The 19,009-nt window shown below is 43.4% G+C and overlaps 1 protein-coding gene across 5 annotated transcripts in view; it reads left to right on the top strand.

Annotated features, from left to right (window-relative positions):
- The window catches only part of OXR1 (oxidation resistance 1), a 305,203-nt gene that overhangs the window by 34,394 nt on the left and 251,800 nt on the right, over nt 1-19,009 (top strand). For all 5 annotated transcript variants that reach the window (XM_076329243.1, XM_076329239.1, XM_076329242.1 and 2 more), the window contains one exon: nt 8,469-8,548. In XM_076329243.1, coding sequence (XP_076185358.1) covers nt 8,532-8,548 — 17 coding nt within the window. In that variant the 5' untranslated portion in view covers nt 8,469-8,531. Of the gene's footprint in view, nt 1-8,468; nt 8,549-19,009 lie in introns of those variants that run through there.

Raw genomic sequence — 19,009 nt, 5'->3', positions numbered from 1 at the left:
TAGTCCAGCAATTGTGCCTAGAGAAGGATAAGCAGTCTTTTTTTTTTCTGCCTTAGATTTCAAAGGAACTTAGCTTTTAAGATGATCTAAAGGATGTAGAGGAATGTCCCTTTATCCTGAAATCATAGGAAAGGGAGCTGTGTGTGCTGCCGTGAAGGTGAAGGAGGGCAAAATACCCAGGGCAAATGGTTGTTTGTTTTTATCTGTCTTATTTAAAAATCAATACATTTCTTTACCATGCTCACAGAGAGCATGCTAATAAATTTTTTCTCTCCTACTACAGTAGTTAGGATTTGCCTTGAATTACCTACAGGCAAAGGTGGATGATCTAACAGGGAATGAGTGATAGAGCCACACCTACATCGCCGCATTGTATATACTGTGTGGATTTTGTGGCAGAAGCTACACTTAGCTATGACACGAGAAAGATACATATATGGTATTGTACAATGTAGGAAAGGAAGAGAAACGAAAGCAAATGGAAATGAAGGATATCGAGAGGCTTTGGTGATCGTATTATTTTAAAGAATGAAAGATGAGGGTTTAAAAACAAAGGATGAAAGAAGAATTAACAGATGAGGTCACCCGAGCTGTCACTGGGATGAGGAGGCAAACTGGTAATTCTTTTTTGTTGTTGTTGTCTTAAACCCAGAAATATTTAACTTCATTTTGGAAGAAGAAAGCATCTGTCATGAAACCTGTATGATTCAAAAGCATACAGCAGTCGTAATTAATTTGTAAAGAAAAAAATTGAAAGTGTAAGAAGATTAAATTAACAGGATTACAAATGTAATCATAACAGACAATAGTATTAGATCTTTGGCAACTATGTGGTTGCTGTAAAAGAGTGCTGACATGAAATAATCACCATAGTCAAATATATGAAGTTAATTTCTATATTTCTAAAATACTTTCCCTTCAGATATCGGAAAAAACATACTAATGAAAAAATACAGAATTAATACTTCTGAATGGCCATAATGTTGGCTGCCCTCATGATTTACAGTAAACAAAATTAATTATTTATTAAACTCTTTATACTCAACTGACCTTTGATCAACAACAGATGGCAGTTGGGTTTATTTCACTGCATAAGAATTGCTGTTAAAGATTTAATTTATGTGTCAGATAAATAAGTTTTTACATTAGTAACTACGTTTCGTTTTTCTCTATTTGAATAGGACTTCATTTTATTGGCTCATTTATTTTTATTTATCATTTAGTTGCTTAAGAAGCCACTAACGAGTTAGCTCCAAGAGCTGCCAAACTAAAGCTTTAATTGTTTATTTGAATTTTAAGGTATACTTCCTTCAAGTGTTAAGGTAATTAAACAAAACAGAAAAAAATCAAGCTACACTATATAGAGAATAAATGTGTTGCGTGTTTTGTAAAGTTTTGAAGAAATTATTTTTTTTTTAAACGGTTGGTTGAGCAATATACTAAAAAGGCTGAAATAAGTGGTCTGAGGCAGAGTTTCACAGACCTTAAGGCCAGAAGTAATCAATCTCACTGTTTGTATCCATGGGCCGTTACATTTCTTCTGGTTAACCCTGTATGATCCTAGTGTCTTTGACTAGCCATAGCTTGTGTTTTTTGAAGCATGGCTTTTGGGAAGATGCGATCCTACCTAAGTATCCTATTATACTGCAAAGGGCTACTTGCTGTAAAACCGTTTCTCACATTGCTTTGTGCCTTAGTTTTTTTACACTGCTGTGTAAAGTACTTGAAAATTCAGGTGACGTTTTCTTGCTGTATATGTTTCGGATGTATCTGCATATCACTCGGCTCCTTTTACTCTGAGCAGTTCAAACTGTTAGATTAAAATAGTCTATACAGTTCCTCAAGTATGGAAGAGGGCAGACATCTACAGGAGAAAGCCAATGTTTTCAAGACAGAGGGCAGGAGAAAAGCACTGACCTACCAGAAATGTTCTGCTGAGCATCTGTAGGTGATCTTATCCTTTTCGTCTGTGTTTTTTTTCATCTTTTGGTATCTCTAAGGGCGTTGGCGAGTTTATCAGAATGTTTTTTTCTAAGCGCCAGCAAATCAGTAACTTTTAATAAGCTATGGTATTTAGGTTTAATGCTATATTGTTGAGACACAGTGAATACCAAGATTACATGTTTTTAATCTCTGATGGCATTGGGTGGAATTACTCAAAAGGCCTCGAATGTATGAAAGTACAGTTTAGCAAAATAAATGTAATGTGGTTTAGCGGGTGATTTATCTGAGTACAGGAAAGTGTTTGGGTAGTATTGCAGTCTTTTGGAGGGGCCCATCAACACAGAGGCGCTGCCTTTGGGGTGTGAGTATAAAGAACTTAGAGCAATGTATTTGTTAATTATTGTATGGGCACTTCACGACATACTTGTGAAGTTTGAACAATGTTTAAGAGCCTTAGATTCTTTTACATTATTAGTACTGTTTGGTGGTTTGGTTTTTTTTAAAGTGATTATGATTAGTGAAGTACAGCAGTAACTGGTTTTGGTAAATAGAGAAATTTTGTTTCCACTGAGTGATTGCTTTGCCGCAAGGATAGAATTAGGAATATTTCTAGTTAACTTCATGCTTTGCTTGTCTGTTGATTTGTTTCTCAGCAGTCTTTTTCCAGAGATAGCCTGAATTAACTGACTGCCAAGTCTTTCTTAGAATTTTCCTTTCCATTTTACTGCAACCATAATACTTACATCAAAAGCCATCACATATTGTCTTTAATGTGGTAGTATATCAAAGCTTTCCTGAAGTGCAAAAACTCTTTCATCCCCATTAGCTCTCATAGTCACTTCATCATACTGCAACTTAAGTAAGCATGACCTACCTGTTCTGTGTAAATCCATGTTCATTTTTACTTGCCTAAGTACTGAACTGGAGTTCTCTCTCTCACTTCTATTTTTTATATTTTTCTTCTTCACTTGTTCGCGTCTGCAAAAAAATTGTAGAATAGTGATGCTGCTAATAAACTTCTAACAGATTCCCAGTGGCCCCAATGCTATGGGTACTGGAGTCACTCCCTTTCCATTCTTTAGGTTATTTCTTTTGAACTGGTAAGATTCTATGTATAGTTCTTTCTATTTCAAAGGTAATAATTCTCAAAATCTTTGGATTTGGTTGCTGTTTTGTGACTCAGTATTTCCCATTGCCTATGGAAGATACTTTGTTCTGCTCTTACTTTTCAAGGCTTACTGTGCATAGTAGTGTTTCAATTCTCAGGTCTTGCCTCATCTACTTATTGCCCCCACCTAGCTTTCAGTATCTTTCAACTCAACTACGTCAGGTTTATATTTTGACATATTTTGTTCCTGTTTGCTGCTTTTAGTCCTGTATATAAATATACTGAATCTACCTCCTTTGAGAGGAATTTAATATTACTTGTTTTTCTAACCTTTCAGAACAGAAATTTTAAAGTGTTCTCTTCTTGCTATTTCCTTAAAACAAAAAATCATCTGTAGTCATCCTGTCATCATACTTGTACCAGCATTATATTTTAATTATCCCAGCTTCAACCATCATTTCACATCCCCTTCCATTTTTTTCCTTCTTTATACATAGACTCATAGGATCACAGGATAACTCAAGTTGGAGGGGACCTCAGAAGGGCTCTATTCCATCCTCCTGCTCAAAGCGTGGTGAGCTGTGAGATCAGTCCAGGTTGCTCAGGGCTTTGTTCAGACAGGTTTTGAGAAACTCGAAGGAGGGAGGCTGCACAACCTCTCTGGGCAATATGGTCCACTGCTCAACTGTGGTAAAAAGCACGTCATTTATATCCAGTCAAAGCCTCTCATTTCAGTTCACACCTACTGTCTCTCATCCTCCCACCATGCATCACTATGAAGAGGCTGGCTTCATCTTCTTGATAACCTCCCTGTTGGTACTGGAAAGAGCCATTAGGTACCCTGAAGCCACCTCTTCTCCAGGCTGGAGCAGCCCAGCTCCCCCAGCCTCTTCTTACAGGGCAAGTGCTCCAGCATGACTAGCCTGGGGGCCCTACGCTGAACTCACTCCAGTTTATCAGTGTCCTTCTTGCATTGAGGGCAGGTTGCAGAACTGGATGCAGTATTTCAGGAATGGTCTGATGATTTTTGAATGAAGGGGAATGATCCCTTCTCTTTATCTGCTGGCCATGCTCCTGCTCATAAAGTCCGGGATGCTGTTCGCCATCTCTGTGGCAGGGCACGCTGCTGGCTCGTGCTCAGCTTGCTGCCCCCAGGGCCCTTCCAGCCAGGCAGTGTCCAGCCTATGCCATTGCAAGAGTTTCTTTCTTCCCAAGTACAGGACTCTGTATTTGTCCTTGCTGAATTTCATAAGGTCCCTGTCAGCTCATCCCTCCAGCCTGTCCAAGTGTCCCTGGATGACAGTCCTGCCCTTAAGCATATCAACTGGTCTCCCCTAATTTGGTGCCATCTGCAAACTTGATAGTGCAGTTTGTTGCCTCCTCCAGGTCATTCATAAAGATCTCCTTTTGTAATTCTGTATGAACATTTTATGCCATATTTTTCACTATAATCCAATTGTTTCTTAACAGAAAATATTTTTATTCTTGATACTTGTGCTCAGATTTGCATGGGTTTGAGCAGTCAGTGTGAATCTCAGTAAATTATGCTTAAATATATCTGGTGTAAATGAAAAGGTTTACTGAGTTTTTGTGCCAGTTTTACTGTATAAAATGACATCTTTAAGACACAATTTTAGAAATCACTATTGCTACTAAGAAGTTTCTCATTTTGGAAGTCGTAGCCTTCAGAATTTATCTGCAAGCAGATAAATGATATTTCTCATCCGCTCCAGTGCAAAGTGAGACTGCTTAATTTAAACAGCCTTTCTTAGCAGTTTAATGTGGCTGTCTAGAAGAGTGAGGACGGTTCTCCCAGGCTATTCTGCCACTTTGCCCTGAGGACGGTACCTTCCACCAGAGAGGGATGAGGTTCAGCTGAAAGGCAGTAGCTGACACAGTTACCCTCGTTAAGCCAATGAAATGCTATGGGAAGCATTTCTGTGCAAAAACGTTCTGTGCAAGGGAAAAAATGTCCAAAGTCTGAATTAATGTTTCATTTAATATATTTGGTGACCGTATCAGTCTTTTTTTCCAGAAAGGATATAGTTGTGCCTCAAGGAAAAGGAAGGTGATGCTGCCAGCAAAGTTTCTGCTTGATATAGGTGGCAACATATCCAACGCCTTGCTCTTCTGACTTTTGCACTAGTCACCTTCAAGGGAGGATGCTCCAGCTACTCAGCAATTTTATACCTGTTGGTTTTCCTCAAATAGCTTGACCTGTTTTCTGAGAAACTGCAGTACCTTATGTCATCACTAACATTATTATTTATATCTGAGAAGAGACAGAAAGCATCAGAGCCCTTCAGTTAAAGTTCTTACAAACATAAAGGCAGTCTTACCTACTAATGTAACATGCTTAAAATATAATAAATGTTTGTGAATGCTGCTCTTTAGTGGAAACAGAGATGATCATCAAATGATTGAATAAACTGGAGTTAAAATTTTCAGTTTCACCGATGCTCCTGGGATCATAAGTGACTGTGTCATTTTCGAATATGGGACCTGGACTTCCAGGTCACAACCTAAATACTTCTGAAAATTAAATTAAGGAGCTTGAACCTTGCTACTTCTAAAAGAAAAGGAACGCCTGACTCAAACCTTTGTAGTGCGTTTACAGATTTAGGCTCCACATTGTATAATCAGCTGTCTAAATGGCTTGAGATGTGTGCACTGGAGCAGAGGCCGAGTTGCAGTCCTTAATCTCATCCGTGTTCCACCTCTGAGCTGCATATCTGACAGTGTAGGCATAGCTTAGGCTCCCAGTTAGCTTGACAATCATAAATAGGGAACTGGAGTGTGATTTCCCAAGACATTCAGGGAATGTGCATGCCCCAAATCCGTTGATTTTCAATTGGAGTGGACACTCGGCTTACTTAGAGTCTTTAGAAATTCCCAATCAAGACAACTAACTTGAAGCATGCATTTGTTATGCTCTCAATGTAGAGCGACTGATGTTAGTGAGTGGCAGGGAGAATAATTGCATGGGAAGGAAAATGTACTTCAGGCTGATGATATTTGTGCTGCTTGCCCAGCTGCAAGGCTGTGATTTTGGAACAAGAGGACATAGAAAGGAAGAGGGAGGTTCCTTTCAACTCTTTGCAGCTGTACAAGTGAAGGAGCCACACCAAAACAAAAAACCCTACACAAAACAAAAAAGGAAATGCTTTAAGAGCAACTGGTAAATTGAGACAAAAATGTCACTGCCCAAACCCGTAATGAAATATGGTGCTCTGAAAATACCACTTCCTCGCCTGCAGGTAACAAGACATTTTACCTGGTGTCATTTTATCTAGTGTGACATGGAGATGTGAAGTCGCCTTGAGTATCTTATGAATTTAGGAGGGAGTTTGTAGACAAAAATCCTCCTGTCAGTCAAGATCATGTAATCACAGCTTCTTCCTGATAAACAAAACATTTGTATTTAGATTGCACATTTACATTTAAAAAAACAACTAAACTAGGATAGAATTTTTTATTTTGTAAGCTATGTCTTTTTGCTTTAAATTGAATATTTGGGAATAGGGCAGAAAGGTTTAATTAGCATCAGAATTACATGTTGTGAGGGCAACGGGCATGTGCAATGGCATTCACAAGGGAAGTGAACCAAGGTCGTGAGCCACTGCAGTCTCATGGGAAGGGACTCGGTCGGGGAAGCCTCGAGCTGGAGGGGCTGGCGCCTGTCTGTGCTTTCTGGTTGCTATTTAGCTGCTCCTTAGGCAGTGAAGGACCAGAGCTCTGTGAACAGGGCCTGCAAAAGGGACTCGGTTTGTGGGGCTGGGAGCATGCAGGGCACCCAGAGCACTGCCCGGGCTGCTCTTCATGTTGTTCTTCCCAGTCTGTGCAGCAGTTTGAGTCTCTGCTTCCAGTTCTGCTGGGAGCTGCTTCCGGCACCTTCACATCCAGGCTGCTGCTGGGAATGGCCGACTCCTGCATGGGGAGCAGCAGCGACACCCTTGTCGCAGCCATTAGCACAGCAGGGACACAGAGCATCTCTGCTTAAACTTGCCTGGGGTGGCTTGGAGGGTGTACAATGATGGTCTCAACACCCCACAGGGATGTTCCCTGGCACCGACTTGTCCTTGGCACGTTGGAGGCCTTGACCCAGATGGCACACTGAGGGAGGCTGCTGCTGGCCTGGTGTGGGGCTGCAGAGCACCTGGGGCCTTTCCTGGGGTTGGGGCGATGGCGGCTTCTCCTGGGAACAGGCACACGGAGCAAGGTGCTGACATATGGGGAAGGAGCAGCAGAAAAGATGAGCAGACCATGCACCACCAGGAAAGTGAGGGGGAGATACCTGGGGTCTTCACAGAAACTCTGCAAAGATAAGAGCCTGAGCCATGCAAAGTGAGGAAGGAGGGACAGATGCAGACCATGGGGGAACAAGTAGTGTCCAGTTTTGGGCTCCCCAGAACAAGAAGGTTGTTGAGTTATGGAGATCAAATGAGGTGGTCAGGGAGCTGTAGCACATGGCATATGACATGAGGCCAAGAGACCTGGATCAACTCAGCCTTAAGAAGAGAGGCCAAAAGGAGACCTTAGTGCCATCAACGAGTACCTGAGTGGAGGATATAGAGGACTATAAAGAGCTAGACTTTTCTCGAAGGTATATGGTGATATGATAAGAGGCGGTGGACACAAGTTGTAACATGGAAAATTCTGATTAAGTATTAGGAAAAATGTTTTTACCATGATGGTGGTGAAGTACTGGAACTGGTTGCCCCCAGAGAGGTTGTGGAGGTGTTCAAGACTCAACTGGACATGTCCCTGAGCAATCTGATCTGATTACACCTGCTCTGAGGTGAGGGTTGGACTAGGCAGTTCCTCACAACCTATTATTCTATAATATTTTCATATTTTTATTTTTTATATGAAGGTTGGAAATTTTTTTGTTCAAATAATAACATTTCCTGAGGGCCATACTTAGTAGGCCCACTCCAGGAAATTTCTTATTTATATTAATGGTTTCTTTCTGGAAAAATGACTAATTTACTAAGGTAGTCACTCAACAAAATGCAATTAAGATGTAAATTTTATAGCTGGCAATTCAGGAAGATCTTGTTTAGTTGCTTTGAGGCACCTGAATTTCACTTGGGCACATGAATTCTCCTCTCAGAGGAAGAGGCTTTTAGATGTTGCACTACCAGACAGCATTATGCCTAACTCTTTTGTTGAGTAACTGCTCTGACAAGCTCAGGTTTAAACCCTAGCAGTAGGTTTTGGTCGTAGGTTTTTTAACTTTTATCTTTTGTTTGTTAACCTTTACATTGTTTTTCTAACCTTTGTGTTTCTATAAAATTGTCAGGTATTCTCTGAAGTTGCACTGGAAGATGTTTACTAATGTACTTATTGTTCAGGATATTAAAATCAAGGTCCTGAGTTGCTTGGTTTAAAAATCTCTCTCTCTCTTCTCATCCAGGTCAACAGAAACAGCCTTGTGTGGAGCAGTGCATTCATAAGTGTGAAGCAAGCCCACACCATCATGTTTGGCACTAAGAGGTCAGTTTTTACTTTTGTTGTCACGCTTTTCATCTCCAAAAATAGTATAGCTGTTGTGACTCTAATCCGAAAATTTTACATTTTCTGAATGTATTGTTATACAAAATAAATGAGCTGGATGTATTGCTCTTTCTGTTATATTGGTTGGTTTTTATTTGCTGTACAGCTCTGATCTACTTTAATTGACAGGTATGTGGCATACAGGCCATGTAGCACACAGGCAAATAGTATCCCCAAGGCATTATGGGTCACAGCAAGACTGCCAAAGAAGACACTGTGCTAGTGCTGGAGGGCATCCCTCCTGCTTTCTGGGCACGGAAAATAACCAGGACAACAAAGCACCAGTGTAAGATAGGTTCTTTTCTGCCATTTTAGGGAGTCCATACTGAATATAAAGTAACCTCCATCTCTTATTCTGCATGATTCAATGTCTTACCCCAAATGCGTCAAAAATCAACATTTTTGAATCCATGCTCTCTACTTCCTGCACTCTTTAAATGCTCCTCTTAAGCATCAGGCGGTGTGGTTCTGCTCCTGTATCCATCAGCAGACAGCATGGCCTTGCTTCCCCCACAGTTCCTGCAGCCACACAAACTGTTGTGGCACCTGAGGCACCTTGCCAGGTACCAGCTTCTGCACCTATGGGTCTTCCGCAGGAGAGTGTGATTTCTCTGTGGGACAAAGATACTATAGACCATTCCTCCCCTGTGTGAACTCCCTGATTTTTTTGTTTGTTGGTAGGCTTTTAGGTTTTTAGTACAAGCTAGTCAAGGACTTCAACACTTGTGCCCCAGTCGCGTGGCAGCCTAGTGAAATGTTTGCCCCGTGCAGTGGCAGAGCACCTTTAATCTGGTACCTGGAAAAGTAGCTCACCTCTTCTGAATTGTTGGGAAGAGGGGAGGCTAGCTTGCCCTTAAGAAGTAGCACATATGAAGCAGCATCTTGCATGCCTGTAGGAATCAGGGGTGGCAAATAATAAGAAAAAGCAGCTTGGTTTTCTGAGGCATCAGCTCCCGCACCACTTGCGCAAGGCTTCAGTGTGAGCCGCAGCCTTGTCTGAGTCAGGGTGCTACAAGGGGCTGCCCGGTCCCTTGTGCTCCTGCAAGCGTGGGCACTGCTGCCTCACACGGCAACAAATTCAATGGGATATTTTGTGTCTGTCTGAAGTGGTATTGGCATTCGGCGCCAGACTCTGTTACCTTGTATACGACATGCAAATGCAGTACATTTTTAGGGTAACTTTTCAGGAAAAGGAAGCTTTGGTCTTATTTTTAGGTAAGTACAGAATCCGTTGTTTTGTCAGTATGATGAGTTTTAAGATAACTGTTGCTGAGGGTACAGTAACGGAATTGCAAACTTCCCATTTGAGGATTTCTGCTTTTCATTGATTGCCTCTGCAGAATATTAACACTCAGGTTTACCAAAGACATTCTGCTAAGTGAAATAAATTATTATCTTACATTATATTCAGGTGGTTATTTATTTTTGCCACCGTTTAATATTACCCCATAGGAACTCCTTCTGGGCTGATCTAAACATTTTTTTACTCTCAGGATAGTCTCTTTATCTTTTCTTAGCATTATAAAGCAATGGCAAAATGAAGAATTGTGTTTGATTGTTAGCCTTGAAATTTCATTCTTTACCTTTTTTTCTCCCAGATTGAATCTTGATTACTATGCAAATGAAAATTCCTCATAAGGAATATTACAGACAACATGAAATTCTCTTTCATGTCTGCAAACAAGAGGTTTTATGAAAAAAGGCACATCTGGGGAACAGAAGTTCTTTGCCTCTCCACTGTACTGTGTTCTGCTATTTCTCACTTTACGCAGACTGTTTTGAACCACTTACAATAAATAAAGGATTTCCTGCTTCCGGGAGGGAAAGAGGCAGAGTGGACTTCCATAATAGTAGACTCCTATGTGTAAACTGCGAAATTACATCAAGTATTCTTGAGTCTGGTACCATATTTTAGTTAGGCTGTGATTGAGTACTTCTCAGGTATTTTGTTCTCCCAATTGCAGTGCATTTTGAATTTAATTTTCATAGAGGACTACTAATTGTGAACAAGAAAATCTTGAGGTTTTATTGATAATTTTTAAAGGTTATAAACTGCTACAAATAGACTGCCTAAAACTACTGAGAGTTTTTGAAAATCTTGGTTTGGTATGTTAATTCTCTTCCTAAAAAAGAAATACTGTATTTACTTGGAAATATCATGAGGAACAAAGCTATTATTCTATAGGAAAGGATCATTTAAGGTTTATTTTCTTGTAAAATTAGTTTTTAATTAGTTCTAATAATACATCGCTAATTATAATCTCCACAAAACATTTAACAAAATTACAAAACTCTGACTCAAAAACTGAATTATCTCCTGTCACCAGATCTTTGGAAGTTATCACGTATATAGTATCTCAGCTCCTTTTTTTATGTATCCCTTTCTCTTAATTTTGCATACAAAGTTTATTTATAGTGGATAATCTGAGGCGGAGTGGCGGATCAGGGCGTACAGGGGGGTTTCCTGAGCCGGGGAACCCACAGGGGAGCGCAGAGACCCGCCGGGAGCCGGCAGCTCTCACCAGGGCGGCTGACGAGGTGTGGGCGGGGCCAGGAGTAACGGCTGCCACCCCCCACTGCCACTAGAGGCAGCCCCAGGGAGCGCTGCCACCAGGAGCGCTGCCAACAGGACGGGCAAACAGGGCGTGGCGTGTCAGCTAGGGCGTGGCACGGCAGTTCACACGGAAGGGCGTGCAGGGAGGGCGCCTCTTCGAAGGAGAGGCATTCCACGGGCCAAGTGGGGACTCAGCGTGCGCATAACCCAGCAACTGGGCACAGGTCAAGGGCACTCATCCTACCAGACCCTCAGGGCAGAATGGTGGGCGCTCGTCTGAGGGTAAAGGCCACGGCTCCGGCTGGGGGGTCTGCACCATCTACCCCAGCGGTGACCGATGCCTCCACCCAGATGGAGCTGCTGAAGGGAGAGGCTGCGGTGCAGACCTCAGGCTGCAGGGAGTGCTTAGACCTCTCTCCTGGGGCAGGGACAGGCAGCAGACCTGCCTGCAAAAGGTGTGCCCAGGTGAAGGACCTCCTGCAGCAGGAGCTGGCTGAGCTGCAGGAGGCGGTGAGAAGACTGCATAACATCAGGGAGGCAGAGAAGGAGCTAGATTGCTGGTTCCAAGTGCAGTCTGCAGCGGACCCGCAGCCCACGGCCAAACGGCCAAAACCTCCCCCACCGGCACACGCAGAAGGGAGGGGGGGGGCAATAATGCAGAAGAATGGACGGTTTCAAAGGCAAGGACCAGCAGGAGGAAGAGACTTCCCCCGAAGCCTGAGGTGCCCGTGCAGAACCGCTTCACCACTCTGCAGGCTGAAGAGGAAAGTCCTGTCACACCAGGAGAAGCAATGGAGCTGAGTAATGCAGCCCGATCTGCCCCCCCGTATAACAACCAGTGCCACTAAGAAAAGGCGACGGGTGGTAGTAGTAGGCGACTCTCTTCTGAGAGGTACAGAGGCACCCATTTGCCGACCTGACACATTCTCTAGAGAGGTGTGCTGCTTGCCAGGGGCTCGCATCAGGGATGTCACCGAGAGTCTGCCAAGCCTCGTACAGTCCACTGGCTATTATCCGCTGCTGCTGTTTCATGTGGGCACCAGTGACACAGCCAGGAGCAGTCCGAGGACTAACAAGAAGGACTACAGAGCCCTGGGAGCGGCAGTAAGGGACTTGGGAGTGCAGGTAGCTTTTCCATCAATCCTGGCGGTCACAGGGAAGGGGTTTGAAAGGGCCAGTCGAATCTGGTGAGTCAACAAATGGTTACGGCACTGGTGCCACAGCCAGGGGTTCGGCTACTTAGACCATGGGACTTGCTTTGAGAAACCTGGTCTACTGGGGGCTGACGGGGTCCATCTATCAGAGAAGGGGAAGAGCATCTTTGGTCATAGGCTTGCCAAGCTGGTGAAGAGGGCTTTAAACTAGAGATGCCGGGGGACGGGAACCTCAATCCATCCCACTCCTACCAGTTTGATGCCAGGGCCAGCAATAGATGCCCAGAGCCTGGAGAAGGATCACGGGTCAGCAGGAGAGCGCCTGAAGAGCAGCACAAAGGAACTCCAGCCAGTGAGACAGCTTCATCGGGGGCCCAGCTTAAATGCCTCTATGCAAACACATGTAGCATGGGGAATAAACAAGAGGAGTTAAGAGACGTGCGCACGCCTGCAGGGCTACGACCTTATTGGCATCACGGAGACGTGGTGGGATGGCTCCTGTGACTGGAGTGTTGGGATGGAGGGATACAGGCTCTTTAGGAAGGACAGGCAGGGGAGATGAGGAGGGGGTGTCGCCCTCTATGCCGATGACCAGCTGGAGTGCATGAAGCTCTGCCTGGGGATGGATGAGGAGCCGACCGAGAGCTTATGGGTCAGGATTAAAGGGAAGGCAGGGACAGGTGACACTACGGTGGGGGTCTGCTACAGGCCACCTGACCAGGAAGACTGAGCGGATGGGGCCCTCTATAGACAGATAGGAGCAGCCTCACGCTCACAAGCCCTGGTCCTCATGGGGGACTTCAACTACCCCGATTGAACTTCATCACTGGCGGATGAAGTTGCTAAGCCACTCTCCATCGTATTTGAGAAGTCGTGGCAGTCCGGTGAAGTTCCCACTGACTGCGAAAGGGGAAACATAACCCCCATTTTTAAAAAGGGAAAAAAGGAAGACCCAGGGAACTACAGGCCAGTCAGTCTCACCTCTGTGCCCGGGAAGATCATGGAACAGATCCTCCTGGAAGCTATGCTAAGGCCCATGGAGGACAGGGAGGTGATTAGAGACAGCCAGCATGGCTTCACCAAGGGTGAGTCCTGCCTGACCAACCCAGTGGCCTTCTGTGATGGAGTGACCACATCAGTGGACACGGGAAGGGCTACAGATGTCGTCTACCTGGACCTCTGTAAGGCCTTTGACACGGTCCCCCACAACATCCTTCTCTCTAAGCTGGAGAGGTATGGATTTGATGGGTGGACTGTCCGGTGGGTGAGGAATTGGTAGATGGTCGCATCCAGAGGGTAGTGGTCAACGGCTCAATGTCCAGATGGAGATCGGTGGAGAGTGGCATCCCACAGGGGTCCATATTGGGACCGGTACTGTTTAATATCTTCATCAATGACATAGACAGTGGGATCGAGCGCACCCTCAGCAAGTTTGCAGATGACACCAAGCTGAGTGGTGCGGTTCACACGCCAGAGGGACGGGATGCCATCCAGAGGGACCTGGACATGCTCAAGAATTGGGCCTGTGTGAACCTCATGAGGTTTAGCAAGGCCAAGTGCAAGGTCCTGCACCTGGGTCGGGGCAACCCCCGGTATCACTACAGGCTGGGGGATGAAGGGATTGAGAGCAGCCCTGCCGAGAAGGACTTGGGGGTACTGGTGGATGAGAAGCTGGACATGAGCCAGCAATGTGCGCTCGCAGCCCAGGCGGCCAAGCGTATCCTGGGCTGCATCAAAAGAAGCGTGGCCAGCAGGTGGAGGGAGGTGATTCTGCCCCTCTACTCTGCTCTGGTGAGACCCCACCCCAAAAAAGATGGTGGCAAACTTTTTAGCAGGGCCTGTTGCGACAGGACAATGGGGAATGGCTTTAAACTAAAGGGGGGTAGATTGAGACTAGATAGAAGGAAGAAATGTTTTACGCTGAGGTGGTGAAACACTGGCACAGGTTGCCCAGAGAGGTGGTGGATGCCCCATCCCTGGAAACATTCAAGGTCAGGTTGGACGGGGCTCTGAGCAAGCTGATCTAGTTGAAGATGTCCCTGCCCACGGCAGGGGGGTTGGACTAGATGACCTTTAAAGGTCCCTTCCAACTCAAACTATTCTATGATTCTAATCCCTGTTGAACAGACTTGATAATGAAGTTGATAAAAGTGACTGTCCTATCAGCTTTGACAAAATTTGTATGTGAGGAAGATACTTCTCAGCTGCTTTATAAGAGGCTTTGTTGTTAATGTGAAATGACATCGGTAACAAAGTGGTGAATTCCTCTTGATTCCAGTTTAATTGAGAGCTGATCCCATGCTTTTAAATACTGAACTGTTGTGATTTCTCTGTGTTGTCTTGTATTCTGCTCTCATCTTTTTCTCTATCATGTTAATTTTTCTCCAATTAATTAAATCTACAATAGTCAGCAGCATTGAAATAGCAGAGGTCAGTATGTATACCAAGGAGTTTCTGATGTGTTGTACTACTCATGTTGTATTCTTACTTCAGTCTTGCAAGAGCTATTGCCGATAACGTTGTCCTCCTGTGGAAGGAAAAAGTATGTAAATGGCTTTAGAGAAGGGATTTTTATTTTGTGGGAACCAACTTTATGTGTGGAAGTTGCCCTGCAAAGATAGGCCCCAAATTAGCACATCCTCAGGATTTGCAGTAAACTCTGTCTGACTGTCTACCTACCACTGGCATCATGATGTTCGGGGTACTCTAACCTGTGATTATATATGATCTTCAGTTTGGAAACCTTATGTTCTATAACTCATTTAAACTATGTCCATGCAGCTGGAGAGTATTTCTCCTAGATGGCATGCTCAGTTCTCTTTTCCTTCTCTAGCCTAGATCAGAGTGCTTCAAAAGATGGCCTAAGTGACAAATCTAACCCCCAGTGCACAGCCATTTGGTGCCTAAATGAGTTTAGCAGACTGAAGGAAGCAATTGTGAGAAGTATGGGGACATTTGCTTAAGCGTATATGTGATACGGCTCCATTTCTGGAGCTGCATCCATTTGTCCCTTTTTTGAGGAGCCTTGCATGTGGCATATGTTTGAGTTGGGCTTGTGGAGGATACCACCTTGGTCCAGTGAAGTGCACAGACTACTACTAGTATCTCTGGCTAATTAGAAGTTAGCTGCCATATCCAAGTCTATCTGAGTTGTGTCCTGCCATAAGTGTGTGGTGTCTCCTTCCCCTTCCATTGGTTTGAACCTCAAGAAGGTCCGTAGAGCTAAGAGTGCAGCTAGAGCTTGTGTGATCTGTTGCCAGCGCTTAGGCTGTTGAGGGCTAGTATTACCAGGTTTAATTCAAACTATTTTGCAGGAAGGAAAGAAAAGGCGAACAAAAAGAGGAAAGGACTCTGATTTCCAGGCACCCTGATCACCCTGATGTGAACTCAGGGTTTATTTTTATTGTGGTGTTCTTTGTGAAGAGCATTTTATTTATAGAGTGTGACTCCAGCCTGAGGTGCTGGTAGCTAATGCAGCTGGTAGCTTCTGTTATGTGCCGATGGCTGGTTTGGTGCTTCGTGATGGATGGCCAGGTTGCGTGAATGACAGTACTGACAGCTTTGGCCAGTGGTCCAAGAGTTTCATAACACAGCAGTTGTTTCTGGAGGCAAATAGTTTTCTTTCCAAATCATATTCCAATCAGCCATTCTGGAAAGTTACAGTAAATTTTCTTAGGCCAGGTCTGTCAGCAGCAATTTGAATCCTGTGATAAGTAGAAAAACGAACCTTTCTTCCAGTGTCTACATATATTAGCAAGTTTATAACCTTAGATGATAGCTGAGCTGGGCAAGTAATGTGACTAGTATAGAAGGAGGATGAAGAGATTTAGAAAGACCCATCAGCTTTTTAGTCACTGACAGTTACTGACTTCCTATTCTTATATCTAGTTTTGATTAGGAAGTTAAGGAAATAGTGTTCGTTTATAAGCTCCTGATATGAACAGACTGCAGTGTTTTCAAGATAATATAAGCCTAGTTTCTTCTTTCCGCTTAGCTGCAGAAAGGTTATGTTAACACATGGTTTCTAAATTTCATGGTTTTTATTGGCATTAGTCCTGGACCGTTCCTGTGTTTGTTCTGCTACCTCTGCCAGGTTCTAAAGCATGGCCAGTGGATGGCCACAAAACTCTGTCCATTACTGAACACTAAGTGTATGTGTCAAAGTTCTTTTCTTTGGGATTTGTAAGTGTACAAAAATAATTATCTGGTTCGACCTAAATTCACATGTTGCTCACTATCCCCTTTCTTTTGCTTTTTAATTGGAAGTGACACTACTTGAATGAAACTATAACATGCTTTGTCTCTTTTGTTCTGTTATGGAATTAACTTTCTTACTGCTGAACTTTGTTATGGTAGTGAACTGCAAAATAATATCTATTGACATGGTCTCTTTTTAAGTTTACTACCGTTTCCTAAATATGAACTTCCAATGTCTTGCACTGTTTTATTGCTTCGGGGCCTGGAGGCTGAATAATGCAGAATGATAAGGCCGCTGTGGGACTTGGTTTCTAATGCAACCAGAACAGAGACAGTCTAGTATACAGATGTATGTAGGGCAACAGAATGTGTAACATCCTATGCTGACTGTCGCTTGGTTTTCAAGGGGTTTTTTTCCCTTTTACACACCTGGCCATTTTTTCCAGCCTGTGCTATGCTTAATGAGAGCTCAGATTTATTAATAGATCACATAACTCTTCAGATGGGGTAGCTCAAGCCTTCAGTGCATACATGGTCTCTCTGTTGCAGAATTCATCCTTCCAACATGGAGTGTGGCTCTCTTCTGATAACCCACAGCTTCTCTCAGCAGCATTTGTTCTAGGTGTGGATAAGCAAGAAGGAGAGGAAGTGGACCTGAGCATGTTGATCAAATTATGAATGATTGCTTGCTCACATCGATAGCAGCAGGGAAGATTTTTCTTCACCGTAAAGGTTCACACTACCCCGGTGCCAATTGATCCAGGATGTAAGGGGCCAAGTTCTCTGTATTTCTTGACAGCTTTATGTGTTTGTAGCTCCAGAACTTAACTGTACAGCAGAACTTCAGTTTCCCTGTAGACTGGCAATTTATCTTTGTCAGGTGTTTCCTCTGTCAAGTCTTCCATCTGCTTAGTTTTCCTCTTTTAATTGGATTTGGTATTTGCCACACACTCCTTTCTCTGATCTCTTTGCGCCCAGTTTCCTGTTTTCTGTCTTTACCTTGTCTGAGCATCTGCTGTGCATCTTCTGCCTCTTGCACTCAGTTCACCCACTTGGACTCAATTCACCAAAATTCTTAATGATCTCCTTGTGAACAAGTCCATCCAGGACTCTGCACTTGGGCCTCTGCAACGTGGTAGCTGCCTTAAACATACACTTCTTGAAACCTTATCCTCTGTTAGCTTCCCTGAGTCTCACTTCTCTGAATATTACTCCTACTGGAGGGAAGAGGGTTTTGATCTTTTTTACTTCCTCTGGTAGTGATGAAACTAAACCCCAAAGTAGCAATGTTTAACTAATGAAGTAGTAAGGTAACAAAAATTTGATTTGCCATGGATCTGCAAAAAAAGTCCTGAAGAGTTTACAGACTATGTAGTGGGTTCATCTCAGCCAACAACCAAACACCCACACAGCCGCTCACTCACTCCACTGTCCCATGGGATGGGGAGAAAAGAGAAGGAAGGTAAGAAGATTTGTGGATCAAGATAAAGATAGAGTAATAGGTGAAGCAAAAGTGCACAAACAAAGGAAAATAAGGAATTCATTCACTACTTCCCATTGGCAGGCCGCTTTCTGGAAAGCAGGGTCTCAACACACGTAACAGATACTTTAGAAGGCAAATGCCATAACCACGAATGCCCCCCCTTCCTCCTCCTTTCTTTCAACTTTTATTGCTGAACACAACATCGTATGGGTGTGGAATATCCCTTTGGTCACTTCTGGTCAGCTGCCCCGGCTGTGTGTCCTCCCAGCTTCTTGCCCACCCTCCAGTGTACTTGGGCGGGGGGGGGCAAGACAGGGGGACAGAGTGGGAAACAGAGAAGGACTTGACAGTGTGTAAGCAATAGCCAAAACACTGATGTGTTATCAACACTGTTTTAATCACAAATCCAAAACACAGCACCATATGGGCTGCTATGAAGCAAAACCCAAGTGCAGCCAAACCCAGTACCATGTAAAAAGCCCAATCAGTGTTCATATGGTGGAGTTTAAGCTCCAATAAAAAGGTTGCATATATAACAAAATATAGAAAATACATATTTTTGGTTTACCAGTCCATCTAATAAAAATTTGGCTTCCTATACATACAAATAAAATCACAAAAATTTTAAGCTATGGCGAACAGCTTTTAAAAATTTGCTTCAAGCAACTGCATCCTTAATTATAAAATGTGAATTAATATTTGGATATAATCTATGTTTTTACAAATGAAAATATAAAAGAAATTTAAGTCTGTTTAAATTTATCTTGTGATTTACCTTTTCTCAATTATATTTTTACAGAAGTCTATTTTGCAATAAGGCTCTACTACACCTCATGTAGAGCCTTTCAAAGGCATTTGCGTGAGCTAACCAGCCAACCTGGCATGTATCTTTTTATTAGAGCAAGTCATCTCCATTTCTACACCAACTTCATGCTGTAGCTCTAATACTCAGAATTATTTGATTTTCCTGTTGTGTTTCTTTGCTATGTCTTGGAGTTTTTGTAAGAGTGTCT

Source organism: Aptenodytes patagonicus, chromosome 2 (genome assembly GCF_965638725.1).
Source record: "Aptenodytes patagonicus chromosome 2, bAptPat1.pri.cur, whole genome shotgun sequence".
Taxonomy (NCBI): domain Eukaryota; kingdom Metazoa; phylum Chordata; class Aves; order Sphenisciformes; family Spheniscidae; genus Aptenodytes; species Aptenodytes patagonicus.
This window is presented reverse-complemented; position numbering and strand designations above follow the sequence as displayed.